The sequence below is a fragment of the Chrysemys picta genome, chromosome 2 (genome assembly GCF_011386835.1).
Source record: "Chrysemys picta bellii isolate R12L10 chromosome 2, ASM1138683v2, whole genome shotgun sequence".
Taxonomy (NCBI): Eukaryota; Metazoa; Chordata; order Testudines; family Emydidae; genus Chrysemys; species Chrysemys picta.
This window is the reverse complement of record NC_088792.1, coordinates 215708205-215731636: the sequence shown is the minus strand read 5'-3', so window position 1 is coordinate 215731636 and position 23432 is coordinate 215708205. Positions and strand designations below refer to the sequence as shown.

Below are 23432 nucleotides of genomic sequence, written 5' to 3'. Positions count from 1 at the left end.
AGGGACAGGGAGCAGGGGGGATTAGATGGGTCGGGGATTCTGGGGGTGCTGTCAGCAGGGCCGGCTCCAGGCACCAGCTGAGAAAGCTGGTGCTTGGGGCGGCAGATTGTTGGAGGTGGCATTCGGCACAATCCTAGGGCGGCACGGCCGCTTTTTTGTTGTTGTTGTTGTTCTTGTTCTGCTCCAGCCGCCCTGTAGGGGGCGGCGGTGCGGAGAACCAGAGCGCCCTGCAGGGCAGTCCTCTTCCTTCCCTCCACACCGACCGGAGCGGAGCCCTCGCGGCAGGCGGCAGGAGGTGGCGCAAAAGGAGGGGCCGCGTGGCAGCGCCCCTGCTGTAGCCCTGGCCGCCCCCTTCTCTCTCTCCTGCCCGCTCCCTCCCCCTTCCCCCTCCCAGCCGGTCCCCCTGCATCCGCGCTCCGGCCGCGCCGCAGGTTTCTTTTTTTTGCTTGAGGCTGCCCCGTTGTTGTTGTTTTTTTTTTTTTGGCTTGAGGCAGCCAAAAAGCCAGAGCCGGCCCTGGCTGTCAGGGGGCGGGAGGGAGTGGCTAGGGGGCGGGGCTACCCCACCCCCACCCCCAAGTGTCCTCTTTTTTGAAAGTTCAGATATGGTAACCCTACTCAGTAGTGCTGTTGAAATCACAAGGCAATTTTCTGAACTATATAACTCTAGCAGGATCTCATTGGAACTTTGTGCTGTGGGAAGGGGAGAGGCAGAGGGGAATATGTGGCTTTTATTTTCCAAACAGGTTGCTAATTTCTTTTGCTCGCCATCTTTTTTCCTCCTTCCTATAGTTGAACAATATATTGGTTCTTTGTCCTGTGCTATGCAAGAGATCAGACTAGATGATCTTTCTGGTCTCTTCTGGCCTTAAAATCAATTAAACTGTTTTGGCCTCTGATCTCGTGCATTTGGACCAAGTATTCTAGATACTGAAGGTAGTTGCACTTAATCAATTTGGAGCAGTCCTAGAACTGCACAAATTGTGGGAAGGAACTGTTTTTGTACTTTCTGTTCTCAGCAAAATACCCTGAAACACTTCTGGCAACAGCAATTATGTGAAAGAGAAGAGGAACATACAATTTATTACCTCCAATATAGCCTTATCCACTTATCTTTTCAAAGACTCTACCTGTGTTAGCATCAGAAAAGATTTTTTTCCCCACCCATCAGGAATCTGGAGGCCTTGAACAAATGAGTTATTGAAATACAGTGAGAAAACTAAAATACATATTGTAAATATTCATTTTTTCTGCAAACAGGAATTAATTCAGCTGCCAACAAGAGTGAAATGCACTGTACCACAGAGAAATGATAGGAAGCCATGTGATTTATGTAAAGCACAGCACGAAGTGCATGTTAATGAGACTAAAACTTCAGACACAGCCTGATTCTTCCAACTGTTTATGGCTGGTGCTTAAAGTCTTTGCTCAGAAGCTCTTGCGAAATATTGAGTAGAACTCAAAGTACCTTTTAGCCTCGCAATGTACTATTATTAAGAGGTGGCTTCACTTCAGTGGTAGATGAAGTGATTCCTGGTTTACGTAGGGGTGCATACAGCATGGGCATGGAGGAGGCTGGATGCAGGAGAAGCCTTATGCCTTGCCTATGGCTAGCATGGAACTCTGCCATGCTCAATGAGCTGACAATGAAAGCAGCAATGAAACTGCTAGCTTGCCCAGTCTGTGGTTCAAGTCCCCTACCACTCCCTCTGTGGAGACATGCACTCCCAACCCAATATTCAGACCCTTCATGTAAGGTCTGTGGAGGGACAGGATTTCCAGCCAGCTTTCTACCATGATTTAGGAGTGTCCTTCCTGAACCTAAGGAGAGAGAAGGGGAAGGGAGCTGGGAGACTCCACTCCCAAGCCCAGAGATAGTGGCAAGAACTGCCACCTCCCCACCAAGTCTCCAAGAGCAACTTGAGGAACAGGAAGTGTGGGAGGGCGTCCAGGCATGAGCCGAGGGTCTAGGTAGCAGAGATGGCCATGGCAGTTCCTGCAGCTAGCAAAACTAACTGGGGATTTGCTAACTTCCATCTTTCATAATATTCAAAAATTTTTAAGATGGTGCGAACAGCCCTTTAAAATGGAAAACGACGAGAAGGTAGAATGTTTCATCTACTGACTCAAAATAGCCATTTCACCATTGGATATGTCTACGTAGTTCCTGATGTAATTCTAAATGGAGTTCCTCTTCCTCAAACTACTATGTGCAGGAACACGCAATGTACAAATAGCCCTCTACCTTATCTGTCTGGTCCCTTGAATGTTATGGTGTGCAGCATAGTGACAACCATGATGTTCCTAGGGGATCTGTTCTTAGAGTTATTGAGTTTAATAGAATTCAATTTGTATTTTTTATAATTTCAACCGATATCAGTTTGTTCTTTTTTATCAATTTAGATTTTCACAACTTTTGAAAAATTATGAGTTAAAGCATTTCTTTTTTGATTTTTATTGATTTAAATTTTCACAGTTGCAGGAAATCTGGGGATCAGACAATGGGAGGAGTCAGTCAATAATTTAATGACCGTAGACATTGAGATTCAAAAAGTTAAAGCTTTATAACAGATTTTGAAGAGTCTAAAGATTATAACTAAAATCATTTTAGTCAGGATGAATGGCTAGAACATTTTGTGGAATAAAACTTTGAAATGACACACTACACCAGTAGAATGTATACTTATATATATGGGTTGGCTTTTCCTAATGCTCATGCTTGCTTGCTCTTCTTTTGTATTTCATCTAGTTCCTCATTAATTATCATTAATAGCAGTAGTGAATTTCAATGTGTAGAGTTTGTTACAAATTATCCTGTTGTATATGTGTGCAAAAGTGGTAGTGATGGGGTTGAGGGTGGAGGAAGGACTGTTACTCAGGAGGGAAGATTGGGTTGGAAAGTTATATTTGTACAGCACCATTGCTTCTCAACTGCAACAAAGGGTCTAGGGCTTTGTTTCTAGGTCTTGCTAGATCTCCATGAGGGAAGAATGGGTTGTTTGAAAGACCTATTCTATTTTAAAGGAGAAAGACAAACATTTTATTTTATATTTTGATTCATAAAACATACCAATGAGCTTATGTTTGATCCTTTAATTTCCCTTTTTACAAATACGATGGCTAAATTGACACAGGTGGGATCCTAAGAGCCACATGCAAAAGTACATGCTCACTTGCATGCATGATTACAACTAAACGTACACATGGGTTTCTACCTGTCTAGATATCAATTTGCATTTTGGATATCCAATTACAGTGGTTGCATACACAATCTCAGTATGTGCATGCACAAATGCATACACACTTTTACATGTGAAACTGAGGCATTTTCCATTGAAAATTTGGCTCAAAATGTCCTTCCAAAAATTAGCAAGAAATATTCAATAAAAAGAATTTGAATATTAGATTTTGAAAAATTCAAGATTTTACCTTTTGAAACTCAGTGTAAAACATTAATATATAATAGATACTAAATTATTTCATAGCATCAATCTTTCATATATGTGTGGAACCAATTATACATTTTATGCATAAAATATGCTTTGCAAAGACTGTGTTTTCATACTACAGACATCCACAATAATCCTAAAAGTTGAAGTTGTGAATTAGTTGTATGTTTTGTGTAGTTTGCATTTATTGCTCAAAGGCAGCTAATGATGCTTATTTTCTAACAGGACTGAGGTCAGTTTATTTCTCCCTCTTTGTAATAGATTAATTTGCTGAATGTAATGCCATAGAGACTTTATCAATGATACAGACCTCTTACTGGGTTTTTCTCTTATTTAATGTTTCATTATGATCTGTATGAGAAACTGTCTCCTATTTCAGAGAATATGCATCTCTTTTATCTTGAGTACATCCTGGAGCATGAGGTTTTGATTAACTTTATCTTAGCAGATGTAGCTACAGTTCTGGAGCCTTAAAATTGCTTCTATCATGCAGGGGCTTTCCTGGTCCAAACGGTGAAATCTATTGAATCATTTTGATATCTCGTAAAAACAGATGCACAATCGTGCAGGACAGGTGAAATTTTACTGTTAAGACTGTGGCAATGTTGTTAGTCCTAAAATTATCCAGTCGCCCCAGCTGATTTGACAGTTTCATGTGGCAATGATTACTACAGGTTGACTTTGCTTTGTGTGCAGTAACATTTCCTTTCCTTTGGTGTAAATTCCCTAGCCAGGAATATCTTAACTGAGTGGGCAAATTAAAATGCCGAAGTGTTCACATTTAAAAAGATTTAATGCACCATTTATTTAAAGTGTCTCTAATCCAAACATATTAAATTCACTATATACTCGGAATACACTCATCATTTGAACCATTCTGGACCAGATCCTCAGATGATGTAAATAACTATAGCTCTATTGAGGTCCGTGGAACTGCACCGATTTATAATATCTGAGGATCTGGGCTTCCATGTGCAGGTAACTTTAATTGTGCAGCTGGAAAAACAGTCTCTCCTTTTCTTTTCTCTGCACCTCTGAGATATAACAGCTTAATCCTGCAGTCCATACTCCTTCCTTCAAAGCTTTCATTGCAGTCTGTTAAAGTTTTCCTTCAGTTACCTCTTCAAAACTTAATTCGTATTCACAGACACATAGACTCTAAGGCCAGAAGGGATCAATGCAAGCTGTCTATGCAAGCTGTAGAATTTTTCCCAGAAGCCGGATTAAAGCATATTCTTTAGAAAGGTATCTAAAGACTCCGAGTGATGGTGAATCATCACCTCCTCTGGTAAGATGCTCCTGTGTTTAATTACACTCACTGCTAGGAAATTGTCTTATTTCAAGGTTGAATTTATCTAACCTCAACTTCCAGCCATTGCATCTTGTTATGCCGGTGCCTGCAAGATTGAAAAGCCTCAGACATCTTTTCCATGTGTAAGTATCTACACACAGTGATCAGGTCACCTCTCGACTTGCTCTTAGATAAGCTGAATAGACTGAGCTCTTTAAGCCTCACATTTTAAGGCTTTATTTCCAGCCCCTCCTTTGAATTCGCTCCAACATTTCCACATACTTCTTGAAGTGGGGACACCAGAACTGGACATGAGTATTCTAGGAGTGGCCTTACCAATGCTGTGTACAGAGGCAAGACCACTTCCCTACTTGATATTCCATTTTTATTACAACTAAGGATCACACTGGCCTCTCTTTGCTGCAGCATTGCACTGAGAGCTCATGTTCAGGCAGTTCTTTATAATGACACTGGTGGGGAGGAGGTTAATGAGGGTCTGTGGACCCAACTGGCCCTGTCCAGCTACACTGGTAACAGATGTCAGATGTGGAGAGGGGAGTTATGGAGAAGGCCCAGCTCAGTTTGGGGCTGACCAGGATGGAGAACAGAGCTTTGCTTCTCCCTTGGTGAGAGAAACCTGGTTTCAGCCAAGAGTCTGAGACCACTTGCTGCCTGGACCAACCTCCTGGTGGATGGAACAACTAGGCCCATGGAGACTGATCAAAGGACTGGCTGCATGAAGACAAGCCCTGCACAAAAGAGTGGGGTTCTGCTGAAGTGTCCTTGGATTGACCCTATTTTGAGTTTTAGGATTCCTTTATTTTTGCACTTTAACACCTGGAAGGAGTGGGACTCAAGTGTGCCTGAGTTGAAGGACTAAAATGCCACTGCACCAAACACATTAGAGGCAGCAACTGACCAATGGAAACCCTGCAGCAGTCTAAGTAGTGCCCATTGGGCCAGAAGGGGGCACCATGGAGGCAGGTCCTGGCAGAGATTCCCTAAATCATTTTCTGAGCCATTGCTTGCCAAGAAAATCTCCCATTCTGTAGGTATAGCCTTCATTCTTTCTTCCCAGATGTATTCCCTTGTATTTGGCTGTATTAACATGGATTTTGTTGGATTGCACAGTAACTATTATAACCAGGCAATTCACCCTGGAACAATAACCTAACCTCCTCATTACTACCCAGCAATCTTTGTGTCCTCTGCAAACTGTACCAGCAAAGATTTTATATGATCATATATTGTTGATTAAAAATTGGCATTGGACCAAGAACCAGTCCCGGAGAGATCTCACTAGAAACAACCCTGCTTATTGATGTCTCCCCATTAACAATTACATTTTGAGATCTGTCAGTGAACCAGTTTTTAATTCATCTTATGTATACCTAACAAGTGTTTTCAAGATGTCATTGGTACTAAGTCAAATGCCTTGAAGAAATCCCTAGATACTATATTAACATAGTTGGCTTCATTGACCAGACCTGAGATCTTGCAAAGAAAAGAAAAAAAAAAAACAGGTTTGTTTGACAAGACCTACCTTCCATGAAGCCATGTTGACAGACATTCATTATATTTTTAACCTCTAGTTCTTTGTTGATTGAGAATTAACTGTTCTATTACTTTGCTTAGGATTGATGTCAGGCTAACTAGTTCCCGGCATCCTCTTTTATTCTTCCCGCTAGATTTCTGCCAATAAACTCCTGTGCAGTACTAACTACACCCACTCTGGTGCCTAATATTAAAAAAACAAACAAACAAACAAAAACAACAATAAAATAAGATAGTAACTAACAAGAAATAAAATGCAAAAAATCTTTTATAATCTGATTCTTCCCCTTATCACTCTTTAATTGTTCTCTCCTCCATACTTACTTAACCAGTATGGTATGTGGATATTATTTATCTAAAACACCTATACAGGAACCTCAACATGGCCTCCATTTGCATTCATACAACTTTGCTAGAGCAATAGCTTCTGTGAAGAATTTTATGCCCATGAAAATTTTTGTGCAAAAAGTGCTTGTTTTTACACACACACAAAGGAGTTTTGCATGTTGATCATTTGTAGGATGAGATAGAAAAGGGATAATGTGTAGAAAAATGCCTATGTATGTGATTTATTTATGCACAGAGATTTTTTTTTTTAAATCTGCCTCCAAGCCAAGCTATATTGTTCAGACCCTACTGTACAGTAGTGGCCAAACTCACAGGCAGGGCAAGGATGAATATATTCCAGCACTGAGAGATGACCTGTATCTGCCAAAAATTGGGGGAGGAGGGCACAAGTAAGGGCAGAGTGAGGGCAGCAGCTTCAGCAGATGTTACTGAGCATGCTCAGTCTGTGTGAGCATGATCAATACAAGCCAAGCAGTTAAATCTGGGGTAGCACATGAACCTGCATGCCCCCACCAATGCATTGCCTCTGCCAGCACTACTTAGGAAATCATTATCATTACTTTACATTTGTATTCTTTTCAGTCCTAACAGCATGCCATGTGAGATATATTTTACAAACTGCATCATTCACTGAGGAATAACTAGCTAAATCTGGGCAAGCACTAGGACCCCATTTGGAAAGATCCAGGTTACGCAGGAGCGGCGCCAGGGTTTTTGGCGCCGTAGGCAGGGGTCCTTCCGTGCTCCCGGTCGTCGTCGGCAATTCTGTGGTGGTGGTGGGGGGTCCTTCCGTGCTCCCGGACTTTGGGGCACTTCGGTGGCGGGTCCCGGAGCAAGTGAAGGACTAGCCGCCGAAGACCCGGAGCGCGGAAGGCCCCCCCCGCTGCCGAATTGCCGCCAAGGGCAGCAAAATGCAGCCCCCCCAAATCCTGGCGCCCTAGGCAACTGCCTAGGTCGCCTAAATGGAAGTGCCAGCCCTGACTATACCACTTTTTACAAACCTCAGGGAGTTATTTATTGCCTTATGGAATGATTTCATTACTTAGATAGGACATCTTATCAATCTAAAAATGTATTTATACCTTTTTTGTTAAGTTTATGAATGTTCTTCAAAGTCACCTCTTCAAACTGTCCCTCATCCAGAGTCGTATTTCTCTGTGACCCAGTCTGGATTAGTGTCCTCATAGTTGCTGCTACGGCAGTTTCAGCAATGCTGAATTACAGCCTGAGTCTAAAGTTAGAGAAATCATTATCTTTCTTGTTTTAGTGTTTGGAACAGTTGGCCCAAAGCCCACAGTTAGATTATCAGAAGGTCACAAAGTCTGTTCCTGCTTGATTTTAATGTCCTGCCTGGGCTTTCATTGGATAGATGAGTGCACAGTTTGCCAAGGGAGATGGTATCACCTTCACCGGAAGATATTCAAGGCCAGAAATGACATCCATCTATCAAGAATGGTTTAACAATAATTAAATCAATCACATCCTGAGGGGGAGGGGGAGAGGGAGAATGGGTTAGATGACCCATCAGATCTCCCCATATTGGTGTGAAAGTTACACCCACTTACAGTCACTTCTCTGTGGTGTATATAGCTGATACATGAGTAAAAGGAATATACAAAAATATTAATAAATCACTTAGGCTGAATGATGATTTCTGGATAAAGAGAAACATAGATTTCTAAATAACTAGCATATTCTGGTCAAATGCTATTTTTCTAGTCAAGTACAAATGCTCTGTCCTATCACTACCTAAAATGTTTCTTTGGAACCCAAATGTGAAAGTCCAGAATCTTGTATCCTATTCAAAATGTATTTGGTTGAGAAAAGGTTATACACTAAATATAATATTGGGATCCGATAAAATTGTGAATGCTAACAAACATACCAGTCAAGTACAGCTGGCTTTAAAAGATAAGACCATACAGCTGAGAGTATTCATCCCTACTGTATAGATTGATTTGAAGAGTAGTCATAATTGTTCCTACAATTCTACATTTGATCAATGTGTCTTTAGGACACAAACACCGGGAATCCAAAGGTCTAATAAATAAAAATTAAATGCATAAAGACTTGATTAACTATGGCTTAATCAAATTTAACATCTCTCATTCTTTTAGGGGCACTTCATTGTTTATATATAAGCATTATATATATATTTATATATAAACAATGAAGTGTTTTGTGTAGTAAATGATCAAGGTGCTTCCTCTACACTCTAGATTTGGTGAAATCAGCCCTTGCCACTCAAACATTTGCACAATTTGATCTTGTAAATGGTTTCCACTATGCTTTTGTAACCTTCTGAATCAGCTTTTTGGTCCTGTCTATACTGGAATGTGGTGGGGGTCAGGGTTTTTTTGGGGAGGGAGGTGTGTATCGGTGTATTTTCACCAATGGAGGTACACCAGTGCACCAGCCCCACCCTGCTGCACCTGCATGTCCTGTCAGGAATGGAGAAGGCATTTAAAAGGAGGAAACTCCATTCAGTAGTGGGCAGCCCTGGAAAGAGAGCAGGTTGTTGAAGGGAGCCCTAGGAAAGCAGCTGGAAGAGCCTGGGAGCTAGCAGAGACTCTGCCCTCACAGAAAGTGAAGACAGATCCCCTGTGGTAAAAAGGGGGAAGAGATTGTATCCTAATACTTGTGCTGGAGACCCAAAGAACTTTGGAGTGGACTATAACCCATCCAGCGCCCCTCTAAAGAAAGAGAGGTCAAATATCTTGGCTAGAACTGACTACAGGCTTTTTTTCTTCTTCTTCTTCACCCTTTTGTTTAATCTCTCTTGCTAACTTTGGATTATTTGTCTGTTTCAGTTGGGATTCTGAAATGGGGAGAAATAATCAGAAGGCCTTGGCTGGCGGGCTGAGAGCCAGTCATTGCTAAGCTGACATCAAATGCTTCTGATGGAAGGATTGGACTTGTATGTCTGCACTTTTTGTGTAGCATACAATGAGGGGACAGATTTCTGACATCTGGCTTTCATAATTTTTTTGACTTGATCAAAGAATTTTAATAATTAGTGATATATGATTTTTCCATTACAAAACCTTTGTTCTTGACTTATTGTCAATCACTTTCAAGAGCTGGTGATGGGACACTAGATGGGAAGGATTCTGAATCACTACAGAGAATTCTTTCCCAGGTGTCTGGCTGGTGGGTCTTGCGCATGTGCTCAGGATCTAACTGAATACCATATTTGGGGTCAAGAAGGAATTTTCCCTCAGATCAGATTGGCAGAAACCTTGAGAGTTTTTCACCTTCCTCTGCAGCATGGGCCATGGGTCACTTGTGGGTTTAAACTAGTGTAATTTGGTAGATTCTTTTTTGGTAACTTGAAATATTTAAATTTGAGGACTTCAGTAACTCAGCCAGAGGCTATGAGTCTATTACAGGAGTGGGTGGGTGAGGTTATGTGGCCTGTGGTGTGCAGAAGATCAGACCAGATGATCATGATAGTCTCTTCTGGCCTTGAAGTTTGAGTCTATGAATCACGTTCATCTACATGTTTTATAATTCTCTGGTTAGCTATCTTTTCAACCAGTTTAAAGACTCATTAATCTGTAATTCTAAGGATCATGCATACTACCATTTAAAAAGATAGATATGGGTATGACATTTGATACCACACAATCCTCCAGTAGTGGCTGATTTTAATGAAAGATTGCATATTTTCATTCATTCTTAAAATCCTTCAGAATGCTTGGATGAGTTCCATCTAGTCCTCACGACTCATTGCTCTTCAATTTTTTGGAACAATTTAGCAAGAGTTGTGGTGGATTCTTCAACACTGATAATTTTAAAATCAAGATTGGATGTTTTGCTAAAAGAATTATTTTGGAGAAGCTCTATGGCCTGTCTTATACATGAAGTCAGACTAGATGATTACAATTGTTCCTTCTGCCTATGGAATCTATAAATCTCTAAACGTATGAATTTGCTTCAGGACCAACTCTTTTAACACCTCAGTTTTTGAATGCACCTCCTCTGTTGCCGAAAAGAGCAGGTCTAAGGCAAGTATGTCTCCAGCATTCTCTGCTGTGAGGACTGATGCAATCAAATAATTCAGCTTCTCTGCAATATCCTTATTCTCCTTCATTGTGCCCTATAAACCCTGGTCCTGATATACTTAAATAATTTCTTGCTATTTGCTTTTGTCTTTGGCTATTTGCTCTTCAAATTTTCTCTTAGTCCTAATTAAATTTTAACATTGTAGCCTTTCCTTAAATTAAATGGTAGTGCTGTGTTAAACCATGGCACCCTCCTTAGGCCTGAGGCCTACTATGGCTAAGCTGAAATCTTACAGGCCTTAGCCTGTAGGCCTTGCATTATAGCCTTATGTTGCTTATATACCTAATATTCAGCAGGGACACTGTGATTTAACACAGAACTATCAATTCAATTTAAGGAAAGAATCATAGAATATCAGGGTTGGAAGGGACCTCAGGAGGTCATCTAATCCAACCCCCTGCTCAGAGCAGGACCAATCCCCAGACAGATTTTTGCCCCCGATCCATAAATGGCCCCCTCAAGGATTGAACTCACAACCCTGGGTTTAAATGCTCAAACCACTGAGCTACAACCTCCATAATTTATGCTCCTTTTTCAGTTTCACTGGGTTGGATTTCCATTTTTTGAAAAGGGTTGGCTGGAATAACCTATTCAGAATCTTGTATTACCCTTATCACTGTAGGAGCTGACAGCCTTCCAGTAGTGTGTTAATTGCTGTTAAACTGTGCAATTTAACTGTAGTATTTTCCTCTGCTTTTCTAAGTTCTTTATTGTTTTAAGGATGCATGCCTCTTGCGGTTCTGTTATCCTGTGCTAAGCCTCCACGCTGAGTTTTTCAGGATTTTAATTTCATCTTTGACTTAAAGGATATTGTTTTGACTAGGTCCCTCAGTTTTTGTTTTACATCCCCATTTCTAATGCTTAGTGTCTTTTGGACTAATTTTTCTCCCGAGGATGTTGTACTTAATTATCCTGCAGTTCCTGACATTTGCAAATTTAGGGCAAGACTAATTAAAATCTTGGAGAGATGCATGTTTTAAAATAGATTGTACTGCACAGCTTGTACACGTGTTGGTTTTATTCTGGGCTCAGAAGGCCTTTCTTAGTGTCGCCCTTACATAAACCAATGGAACTTGTGTATATAAACATGCTTTTGGCAGATGAGAGTTTGTAGCCTGAGCCTGCCTAGGGGAATGGTTGAATTTTAAAGCCAGATGAGCTAGTTACCAGCTCTTTGTAGTTCTGAAATACAGGCACAGAGCATAATAGGCTTTTGGAAACATGAGTGCATTCATTGCCAAAACACACCTTGACCTGACACTGCTTTAGGTGAAATGGATTTTCTTCTTCATTTCTCATTTTGAAATTGCAATTCTTGACCAATTCAGAGCTCATGCAACTCGTTCAGAAATCTGACACTTATCTGAGAGAACTCTTGTCTGTATATATCTTTTAAGTATTCAATACAGTTTATTTCTGAATGATGCTCAGAATGGTTCATAGTAGATTATGGTCTCTCTGTGTGAATGAAAGTTTACAATATATCTGGGATGTCTGGCTTTTGGTGTTTGTATTCCAATTCTGGTATTTACTCTCATATTTTTGCTTTATACATATACACTTCTTTAAATGGTGGGTTTTAACCAATGTTTTTTAAAAGCAGCTATCAAAACTTCATCAATTAGCTGTGCAACAGCAGTTCATGTGAATTCATTCATTTGAGTCAGCTGCTGGTTTAAATATTTTAACTGCTTTAAAAATCTTTAAATGTATTTTTTAAAAACTGTTTTTAAAAATCAGTGGCCTGACTAATCCATCAGTTGCCTGTGTGCAACTCCCATAGAATTCTTTATTCTGGATACTGGTGATGAGATGAGTCACCACAGATTAAGTTTTATAGATTTATTAGAGTTTAGTTTAACTTCTTTCCTTTAACTCTATCTCTAAAGGAATGCTGCACACAGTAAAATCATTATAAACCAATTATTTGGGCTAGGAAATAGAAAAGTCTATTGTTGATGGTCAGAAGAGAATTTCCTCTGATTTTGCATTTTTCCTCAGGTTTTTACAAGGGCAATGTTTGCCCTTCTCTGACATGAGAAACAGATAGGATTAAGATGTTAGAGTGGTCCTCAAAAAGCTCCAGATACAATGGAGCCTGGTATGCTTCTTATCTGAAACAATTATCCAAGTACAGAATAGCTATGTACAGAGTAGACAAGATGAAAAGTGAGGAAGGCATAGAGTCACTTCAGCAGATGCATTAGTCATGATAATGTTTTATGCCCACACTAGTTTGGAAGTATGTTTTTCACATATGCTGTTTTAGCTAACACCACTTCTTTCCTCTTTCCTTCCATTGCAAGATGAGCATTGCTGTATGCATTGGATTTTTTACTGCCTGGAGCCCCTATGCCATCATAGCCATGTGGGCAGCTTTTGGCTCCATAGAAGGGATTCCTCCACTAGCCTTTGCTGTGCCCGCTGTCTTTGCAAAGTCCTCAACACTCTACAACCCAGTTACCTATCTTCTTCTGAAGCCCAATTTCCGAAGCACCCTTGCCAAAGATTTTGGAGTTCTCCAGCAATTATGCATCAGGACTTGTTTTTGCCTCAAGGCCCTACAGAGTTGCAGTTACAGGTCAGTTCTGGAAATCGGCCTGAAATCATTTAAAGGGAGAAATGAGTCCAGCTGTAACTCAGTGCAGACTGTGGAAGGATGTTCTTACTTCCCTTGTGAAAAGTGCAGTGATACTTTTGAATGCTTTAAGAACTATCCAAAATGCTGCCAGGAGAGGTTAAGCACTATGGAATATACTCCTCAAGAAAGTGTGTCTTTGGAGAGTAGTCTCCAAGCAAAACGGAAGCAGGATGCCAAGAAATCTGTAAAGGTGGTTGTCCAAGGAGAAAAAAACACTCAAAATGATAACTTTGAAATCACCTTGGAAACAATACCTGCACACAGCAGATTTACAAATCTTTAGAGTCTGGAGGGTTTCATTTAAGAAACAGTAAAGTAATGGTACCAGACTTCTGAATGTAACCTTTTCTAAACAGCCCACCCACTGCCCATTTTCTATACAGTTTTCCTGGTTCCCTCACGTGTCCTTTGATAGAATGCCTAATGGAGCATGAACTTGTTAAAAAGGATGTTTGACTCTCACAATGCAGACTTCAGTAAGTATCTTGTGCTAACTGTATTCAAACAGTATTATTGCAATTAATCTTCTTCCCACTTTGAGTTTCAGAGTTCTTGTTTACTTTGTTTTCAAGGAAACAGACCCCTGGGTACTCTGAGGACATTTCTGTAAGGCGTTGTTATTCTTTCTAAAAGTTGTATGTTTTATATTCTGTTCACTCAAGGCAAATAGCATAGGGTTACCATCCGTCCGTATTTCCCTGAACATGTCCGGCTTTTGCGTCTCTAAATAGCCGTCCGGGAGGAATTGGTAACAAGGTTAAAAGGTCCGGGATTTTTCCCCTCCCATCCCTCCCTCCCTTCCATGCAGAGTGCGGCTGCTGATTGGGTGGCTGGGCCTGATTGAGCTGCTCCCATTGGCCTCCAGCAGCCAGAGCCCTCCCCTGCTCCCCCCTGCTGCCTGCAGCGTGTTTTGCCTACACGTGGACGTGGGCATGATAAGGGGAGTCCCAGGGGGCAGTCAGGGAGCAGGGGGAGGGTTGGATGGGTCCCCGGCCTCCACCTGCCACCCCCCCTCTGTGCGTCCCTCCCCTATGGGTCCCCCCCGCCTGCATCTCCCTTGCCTGCTTGTACTGCCAGAGCCAGCAGCAACTGCTGTCTGCTGCCCCCGGGTCCTAGTGCCCCCCATCCACTAATGGCAAGATAGGCTGCCTTTACCCTGCCCTTCCACCCTAGCCCCGAGCCTCTCCAACACCCCAAACCCCTCATCCCCAGCCCCAGCCCTCATCCCCCCGCACCCTAATTCTCTGCCCCAGCCCTGATCCTCCTCCTGCATCATGAACCCCTCATCCCCAGCCCTGAGCCCTCATCCCCCCCCCACCCTAATCCTCTGCCCCAGCCCTGAGCCCCCTCCTGCATCATGAACCCCTCATCCTCAGACCCAACCCTCATTCCCCCACACCCTAATCCTCTGACCCAGCCCTGAGCCCCCTCCTGCATCATGAACCCCTCATCCTCAGCCCCACAGCCCTCACCCTTGCACCCCCTCCTATCCCCAAACTCCCTCCCAAACCCCCTCCCCCTTCCCACACACCCCCTCCTGCCCTCAAACTCCCCCCAAAGCCTGCACCCCCTCCCTTTGCACTGTCTCCCACCCCCAAACTCCATCTCAGAGTCTGCACCCCTCACCCCCTCCCGCATACCCACCCCCTGCCCCAGCCCGGAGCCTGCACCCAGCACCCAAACTCTATCCCAGAGCCTGCACCCTGCACCCCTCCTGCACCCTAATCCCCAGCCCAGGACCTGCACCCCAGACCGCCTCCCCCCATCCAACCCCCTTCCCAGAGCCTTAGGCAGGTGGGGGGGTGGGTTCTGGGCACCACCAAAATTTCTACAATCCTGCCACCCATGCGAGTGGATAAGGGTCGGGGTAGTCAAGGGACAGGTAGGGTGGGGGACAGTTAGGGTGGGGGGTTCTCAGCAGGGGGCAGTCAGGGGACAAGAAGCGGGGGGGTTGGGAGTTCTGAGGGGGGCAGTCAGGGGGTGGGAAGTGGGATGGAGTGGATGGGGGCGGGGCTAGGGCGGGGCTCCCTCCCCCCCCAGTGTCCTCTTTTTTGATTGTGGAAATCTGGTAACCCTAAAATAGCATAATGCATATAAGAATTTTAAAAAGACAACCTCATGCTGTTCTAACTGTAACAGAAATTCAAAGGTAGATGCTGTATGAAATGCCTGTTTTCCAAAAAGCCCTGGAGAATAATCATGTATGCTGCTTTCAATGTCGGTACCAAAGATAATTTTGTTCCTTACCATGAAGAGACAAAGAGGCAACTTTTGCTCCAATTTACACTGGAGTAAAATCAGAGTAACTGTTGATTTTTAAACAGATATACTCCATATTTACACTGGTGTAACTGACAGGAATTTGACCCAGAAATATCAAAATAATAGTCCCAGTTTCCTAGTAAGGACCTTGGAATAACTGGGGTGAAGAGAAGGAGTAGAGAGAACTCAAACGGTGAGACTCTGGATAATTTGGTAAGCTGGGCTCAAGCAAACAATATGAGTTTTAATACAGTCAAATGTAAATGTACTCATCTAGGAACAAAGATTGCAGGCCATACTTACAGATGGAGAACTCTAGTCTGGGGAGCAGTGACTCTGAAAATATTTTGGGGGGTTATGGTGGATTATCAGCTGAAAATGAACTTCCAGTACAAAGCTGTGATCAAAAGCATCCTTGGATGCATAAACAGACAAATGTCGAGCTGGAGTAGAGAGGTTATTTTACTTCTGTCTTTGGCATCAGTGTGACCACTGCTGAAATACTGTGTCCAGTCTGGTACCCACAATTCAAGAAGGATGTTGATAAATTGGAGAGAGTTCAGAGAAGAGCCATGAGAATTATTAAAGGATTGGAAAACATGCCTTATAATGATAGACTCAAGGAGCTCAATCTATTTAGCTTAACAAAGAGATGGTTAAGGAGTAACCTGATCATAGTCTATAAGTACCCAGGTGGGGAACAGAAATTTGATAATGGGCTCTTCAATCTAGCAGAAAAAGGTATAACACGATCCAATGGCTAGAAGTTGAATCTAGATAAATTTAGATAGGGGAGTAAGTTTTTAAAAATGAGGATAATTAACCCTCTTACCAAGGATTGTGGTGGAGTCTTCATAACTGTAAATCTTCAAATCAAGCTTGGATTTTTTTTTTAAAGACATTCTTTAGTTCAAACTTTGGGGAAGTTCTATGGCGTGTGTTATACAAGAAGTAAGACTGGATGGTCATAATGGTCTCTTCTGGCCTTAGAATCTATGAATATCAGATGGTGTAAATCAGTGCAGCTTTGCACTGATATTGATGGAGCTGCACAGTTTTCCACTAGCTGAAGCTCTGGTGCCTGTGGTGCCGGGGTTTTCTGTTTGGTTTACAATTTAAGTCTTGCTGGATAGAAATACTCACGTTTTTTTCTTTGTGTTTGTTCCCAGTCTCTTTTACCTCCTCCTTTCTTGTTATCCTTCCTCCTCAGTGGTGCTCCCTTTTGCAGCACATTATAGATCTCTGTCAGGGTTGTGCAGCTGCAGAGGTTATGATGTTCACTTGCTTAACCCTGGTGTTTTGTTTTTTGTTTTTCTGGAGATAGGAGAGAGAGAGACAAAAAAAAAGGCTTCTAAAACCTAGGGTTGCCAACATTGTATTTCAAAAGTAAGGGACTGTTTTCTTAGCATCTCATGCCCCACCTCTCATCCCAATATTATTATTATTATTATTTATTATTAATAAGCATGACTCACTTATATTCGCCTGGGGTATTTCTTGCTGCTTTTTGCAGCATTCAGCAACTCCTGATCTTGTTGTACAGAGATGAAAAAATAAGGGACATCCCTTGTAATAAGGGACTGTTGGCAACCCTACTGACACCCCTACTAGTGAGTGTAGTGGGCTGGGGAGGAGGTTGGTTCATCTAGCACCACCACCACCCTTTTTTCTATACTGCCACGGCTCAGTCAACAAGAAGTGCTATATCATTTCCTATCATGGAAGCAGAGGGCACCCTGACAGTGCCAGGCTACCATCTTGGTCAGGCCACAGCCCTGTAGTTCAAGTATGCAGTCATCATTACTTAATATTTATATTGCAGTGGTGCTCAGAGGCCTCTCTCAGGATTGGGGCTGAATCGTGCTAGGTTCTGTATAAACATACACAAAGCTGCAGTCTCTGTCCCAAAGAACTTGCAATCCAAGTAGTTAGTCTTATGTTCCTCAAGAGACACCACCCAAACCACCAGTGAAATAAACTGCATGTGTTTAGTTCTATAAATAATCATGTGGCACCAGCACATTTCATTGAAGTTTCTATGGTGGCTCATAGGGAAAGTACTTGAATGCCAGTGACCTAACCATTTAAACTCTACCAGTGATTCTGAGTAATCATTGTCATCATGTTCCCATTATTCCTTTAGCGTTTAGGGCAATGACGAAGTTCCTCCACTCCTGTCTGTTTCCGGCAAGTCTTTCAATGGCTCCCAGCTGTTGCCCAGGTTTTTCAGCTTGGCTTCCGCAGCTCTTCGCCATGTTGTTTTCAGGTGGCCTCGTTTTCACTTGCCTTCAGGTGTCCATCTTATTGCTACTCTGATGATGAAATCAATTTCCATCCGGAGCACATGACTGATCCATCTCCAGCGCCTCCTGGTAATGATGGTGCTCAGATCCTTTTGGCTGTACTGTGTCAATAGATCTTAGTTTGAGATTGTTCTGGGCCAAAAGATACAGAGGATTTTTCTGAGGCAGGTTGTATGGACTGAAGACAGTTTAGACATGTCATACTTTCTCATTCCCCAGCATTCTGCACTATAAAGTAATGTTGAAAGTACGCAGCTCTGATAAATCTTGAGTTTGGTTTTGGTGGTGTATTTTGATGGTTTCCAGACCGTATTCCCCCCTGAAATTCTGAGTAAGCCGCTATTTAAATGGATGTTATTGCAACAGATAGTATACAGCTTGTTTACTTGGGACCTATTGTGTGGCTTCTTGCCCTCTACTTAAACTATCTCCCCCTTCACCCTTCATCTATTCCCATGTATATGATGCTTTTGATGTTTTAGCTAGTTTCCCATAGTTGCAGAATGTTTAAAATTACATGAGTAGCTGTTTGTTGCAGACTATAAAACATTTAGACTGTATTAGAGAAAAAGCTCGTGTGTGGCTAAAACACCACATCTCTTTAAGAGCCAAATACCCTATAAATGAGCTGTTTTGTTTATTGAAGGATGTGCAAATTAAAACTGAAGTTTCGATTAGCATCACTGAGGTTAAAGGAAGTTCTGCCATTGACTTCAGGTGGAATAGGATGAGGCCCTAAACTAATTATGGAACCTGGCCACATGTCACCTTGCGCATACGCTAAGAAGACGACTCTATAGCATCTGGGAGGGTACTTCTCAGCCTGGGTAGACCCAGGCTAGCCCTGCTCGAGCTGGCACACTAAAAATAGCAGTGTGGCCGTGGCAGTCTGGGTGGCAGCTTGGGCTAGGAGCCCTAATACTATCCCAATGGACTTCCCCAGGGGGTACTCAAACAGTAGCCTGAGCTGCTCTCTGTGCTGTTGCAGCCATACTGCTGTTTTTAGTGTGCTAGCTCAAACAGTGCTAGCGCATCTCTCTGCATGTGCTGGGAAACACCCTCCCACTACTGTGTAGATATTCCCTGCGAGGAGTCCTACTGGTTTCAGTGAGATTTCTTACCACATGCACACAAGTCTCTAGAGCAGGGGTGGCCAACATGTGGCTCTTCAGAAGTTATGTGGCTCCTTGTATAGACACTGACTCCGGGGCTGGAGCTACAGGCACCAACTTTCTAGTGTGCTGGGGGTGCTGGCTGCTCAATCCCTGGCTCTGTCACAGGCCCGGCCCCCACTCCATCCCTTCCCACCCTCTCCCCTGAGCCTGCCGTGCCCTCACTCCTCCCTAGGGTGACCAGACAGCACGTGTGAAAAATCGGGACAGCAGGTGGGGGGTAATAGGAGCCTATATAAGAAAAGGACCCAAAAATCAGGACTGTCCCTATAAAATCGGGACACCTGGTCACCCTACTCCTCCCCCCCAGAGTCTCCTGCACACCACGAAACAGCTGATCAGGAGATGTGGGGAGGGAGGAGGAGGCACTGATCGGCGGGGCTGCTGGTGGGCAGGAGGTGTTGGGAGTGGAGGAGAGGAGGAGCTGATGGGGGCGGGGGGGGGGAGGCGGGGATTGCTGACATATTACTGTGGCTCTTTGGCAATGTACATTGGTAAATTCTGGCTCCTTCTGAGGCTCAGGTTGGCCACCCCTGCTCTAGAGGACTGGGGCCTTAGATGGTTGGCTCACTACTATGAGATGAATGACCTGTACATTGTGATTAACTGGAATACGATAAGAATGCAGGACTATATAAAACAGGAAAAAACAACTAGTAGGCTGGGATTTTCAAAGCACCCATCTTCCTTAGGCCTGTCAATATTGGTTGTAATATTTTCCCCTATTTAAAACACTCAGGAAATTCTGAAGCCTCTCACTGTATCTCCTATTTGTGCCAAGCTGTACATCACCTATCTGATGAGACAATGTTCGGAATAACCAAATTGAACAGTGAAGATGGTTTTTGTTTGTTTGTTTGCTCAATATAAGCAAATCAGAAAAAAAACCCTCAGGCTTTCAATTGAAAACACATGTTGGGGGCGGGAGGAATAAGAATAGTTTGCACTATACAGTGTCTATGTTCTCTGGGAAATTCACGAGTATTTATACACTGATTATTATATAATGTATAGAAATAAAGTTAATGTATCACTGTTTCTTCCCTCCAAATCTCCATTGGAGTGCCTGAACTAGTCATAGGTTCTGAGTGTGGAGTAAAACATTTGCTTAAAAATCAACATGTCACTTTCAACTTTTCTTTTCCCCACAGTTCAGATTTCAGATGATGGGTAGAACATTTTTTGTTTTACAATGAACATGGAACCCTCAGCTTATTCCTTTTTGGAGTTAATGGGAGCAGGATTGTGCCTTTGAAGAGAATTATGAAGCAATGCCCAGTGTCCCCAAGCAATCAGACTGACAGTCAAATTCTGAATTATGTTTGTTGTTTGAAAAAAGTTCTTCTTATGTTAAATGCTTTTTCTGGTGTAATCAGTCACAGAAAATTCTTCCCAACCTGTCTGCCTTTGGATTGGTCCATCTATCATTTTTCAGAGTTAGACTATTGTTATGAGTTACTTGCAAATAAATGTATTTGCAAATCATGATGCTGCTGATTACAGGCTCTTCTTGACACTATGTATTAAGGTCTTATGAAAAACGCTGGAGTCAATTATTGGAAGAAAAAATTGTTTTTCAAGGTGAAACAATAAAAGGAGTGATATCATGTAGGTGGAGTGAATTCATGCTTACTGTTGCTGATGATGTGGTGCGATTTTTAAATATATTGAGTAAAATCAACTTTTAAGGACAGGTTTCAGAATAAATGTCAATAATAACAGCAGTGGTAGTAAAAGCAAGGGGATTTCTGTTGCAGGTAGTAGTCTTTCATGCCCAACACAAAGAATATAGTAAAAAATGTCATGCCTATCTACAGAAGTTGGTAGAGTAAATGATATTACCTTACCCACCTTGACTCTCTAATGTCCTGGACTCAATATGGCTACAACAACACTGTGAAATACCACACTTCTCAAAGTTTAAACATTTTGTAAGAGAATGTGATTGCTCAGGATATTTGTACTGGAATATGAAGCCTTCGGCTTTACCATCTGGTGGCTGTCTGAAAGGTTTGGCGATACATGTGGGTGATTTCAGATCCTAGCAGATGCTAACCTCCTCACACACACAAATGCTATCACAACTGCCATGAAATGGCACTTTTGTTGTCAGGCAGGTGGTCAGTAGGAATGATTGATGTTAATATTACCGGTTAGTTTAGAACTTTAAAAATAAACACCTTTGATTTAAAACCAGCTGATGATTACGTACATGATTATAATTGTTATAAAGAGGACAGTGATCAGTTTTTCTCCATGTCCACTGAAAGTAGGACAAAAAGTAAGCAACTTAGTTTGCAGCATGGGAAATGTAGGCTAGATATTAGGAAAAACTTTCTTACTATAAGGATAGTTAAGCACTGGAGCAGGTTATCTAGAGAGGTTGTGGAACCCCATCACTGGAGGTTTTTAACAGGTTAGACAAACATCTGTCAGGGATGGTCTAGATATACCTAGTCCTGCCTCAGTGAGAGGGAGGGAGTGGACTAGATGACTTCTTGACATCCCTTCCAGCCCTACATTTCTATGATTCTATGACAGCTAGTCTGTGTAACCACATGAAACTATTATCCTCATCCTCTCTCTCCCAGACTTTCCATTTATTTGGTACACCTCCTTGTCATGTCTTTGTGTTAAGATAGGTTGTAAATTCTTTGGGCAGGGACTGTCTCTCGGTATGTGTTTGTACAATGGATCGCCAGTCCTGCCTCAGAGCCTCTGGACCCTACTGTAATAATAATAAATGATAGTGTCAAGTATATTCAGTGCCATAGGTTCAAGCTATGCATGTCTGTAATTTAATAAAATAACTACTTGTACAATACTTTTGACACAATGGCGATACGCATTTCTAAAGGATGACTAATCAGTCAGTGCTTACTTGTCATACAGTAATTCTCATTGTAAGGAGTTAGATTTATTAGCATAGCTACTATGAGTTATAGAAACAATGACTTAAAATTATATTTGAGGCTTTAAAACCATGCAAGCAAAAACCTCTTCAGGATAGTTGTTAACATCACAATAGATATATTTAAATAATCATAAGCAGGTGACTGTGTGAGACATACGGGGGTACAATCCAGACTAGTGAGGGGCTGTGTCATTCCATCCAACTGTGGATGCCTTAGAATGCCTTGCTGCAGTAGCTCTCACCTGGACCACTCACAAACAGCCTTCCAGCATGCAAGCCACACCCTGAGTGTCTGTGTGTAACTGCAGCCTACCAGCCACACTTGGATTACACGCTGGCTTTTACCAGCCTGGGTTACTTATGCAGGGTGACCCCAACAGCCTCCCAGTCCTGGATTTCCCCCCTGCCCCCCCAATATATGTCTTGTACTGCCTAATCCTTTCCTGGACAGTACATATATATGGCCATTATTCCTTCATCTTATTATCTTAAATAGAGCTACCCAGACACTTTAACTTAAACACACTGGATTAAATAAAACAATAAAACAAGTTTAATAACTACAAAGAGTGAGATTTTAAGTGAGTGCAAGCAAAGAGGCAAAGTCAGAAATAGTGACAAGAAAATAAAATAATACACTTTCTAGTGCCTAACATAACAATGTTCATTAGATTCAAGCGAAATTTCTCACCATATGTTTCCAACAGTATTACTGACTAAATTCTTCAGGTCAGGACCCCTCCCCTGGAGTTCAATGATGGCTTTTGTCTTCTCAGGTGCAAAGAGGGAGAGAGAGTGGAACACTGTCTTGGGGTATTTGCTTTCCTTTTTATAATATCAGTTCTCCTCTTGAAAAACATTTCCAGCTGAGAACCAGGGGACCAAGAGTCTGTGTAGAAGGATGTCCACCTGTGTGAGCTTCCTTTGTTTCTCACTCCCCCACCCTTACATAGGTGCTGGAACTAGGAGCATAGGCTCTGACTTCATGGCTGTGCCCCCATATCAGCCCCTCCCCCTCCCCCCAGTCACCAATCAGTATCTCTCCCTCCCTCCAAGTGCCTCCTGCCTGCCACGGAACAGCTGTTCAGCAACTTGCAGGAGGCGCTGGGGGCAGAGGAGAGCAGCGAGGATGAGGAGCGCTTGGGGGGATGGAATGGGGTGGGAAGAGACGGGGTGGGGGTGGGGCAGGAAGAGACAGGGCAGGGTGGGGCCTGGGGGGAAGGGGTGGAGCCTGGGGTGGAGCCCCCCCTGGAAATTAGAAAGTCTGTGTCTATGACTAGGAGTGTTGCGGTGTGCGGTAGCACCCCTTGGTTTGAAGTGGTTTCCATTATATACAGGGTTTGCAGCTTGGTTAAATGGCTCTCAGCACCCCCACTGTACAAATTGTTCCAGTGTCCCTTCCCCCTTCTGCTTGACGACTCTGTTTACTGCTTAAA

At 42.7% G+C, this 23432-nt stretch overlaps 1 protein-coding gene across 2 annotated transcripts in view; it reads left to right on the top strand.

Annotated features, from left to right (window-relative positions):
- The window catches only part of LOC101931797 (opsin-5-like), a 103985-nt gene extending 83296 nt beyond the window's left edge, over positions 1-20689 (top strand). For both annotated transcript variants that reach the window (XM_065585421.1, XM_065585422.1), the window contains 2 exons: positions 13011-13821; positions 20234-20689. In XM_065585421.1, the coding sequence (XP_065441493.1) occupies positions 13011-13628 (618 nt within the window). In that variant the 3' untranslated portion in view covers positions 13629-13821; positions 20234-20689. The remainder of the gene's footprint in view (positions 1-13010; positions 13822-20233) is intronic.
- The last annotated feature ends 2743 nt before the right edge of the window (positions 20690-23432 follow it).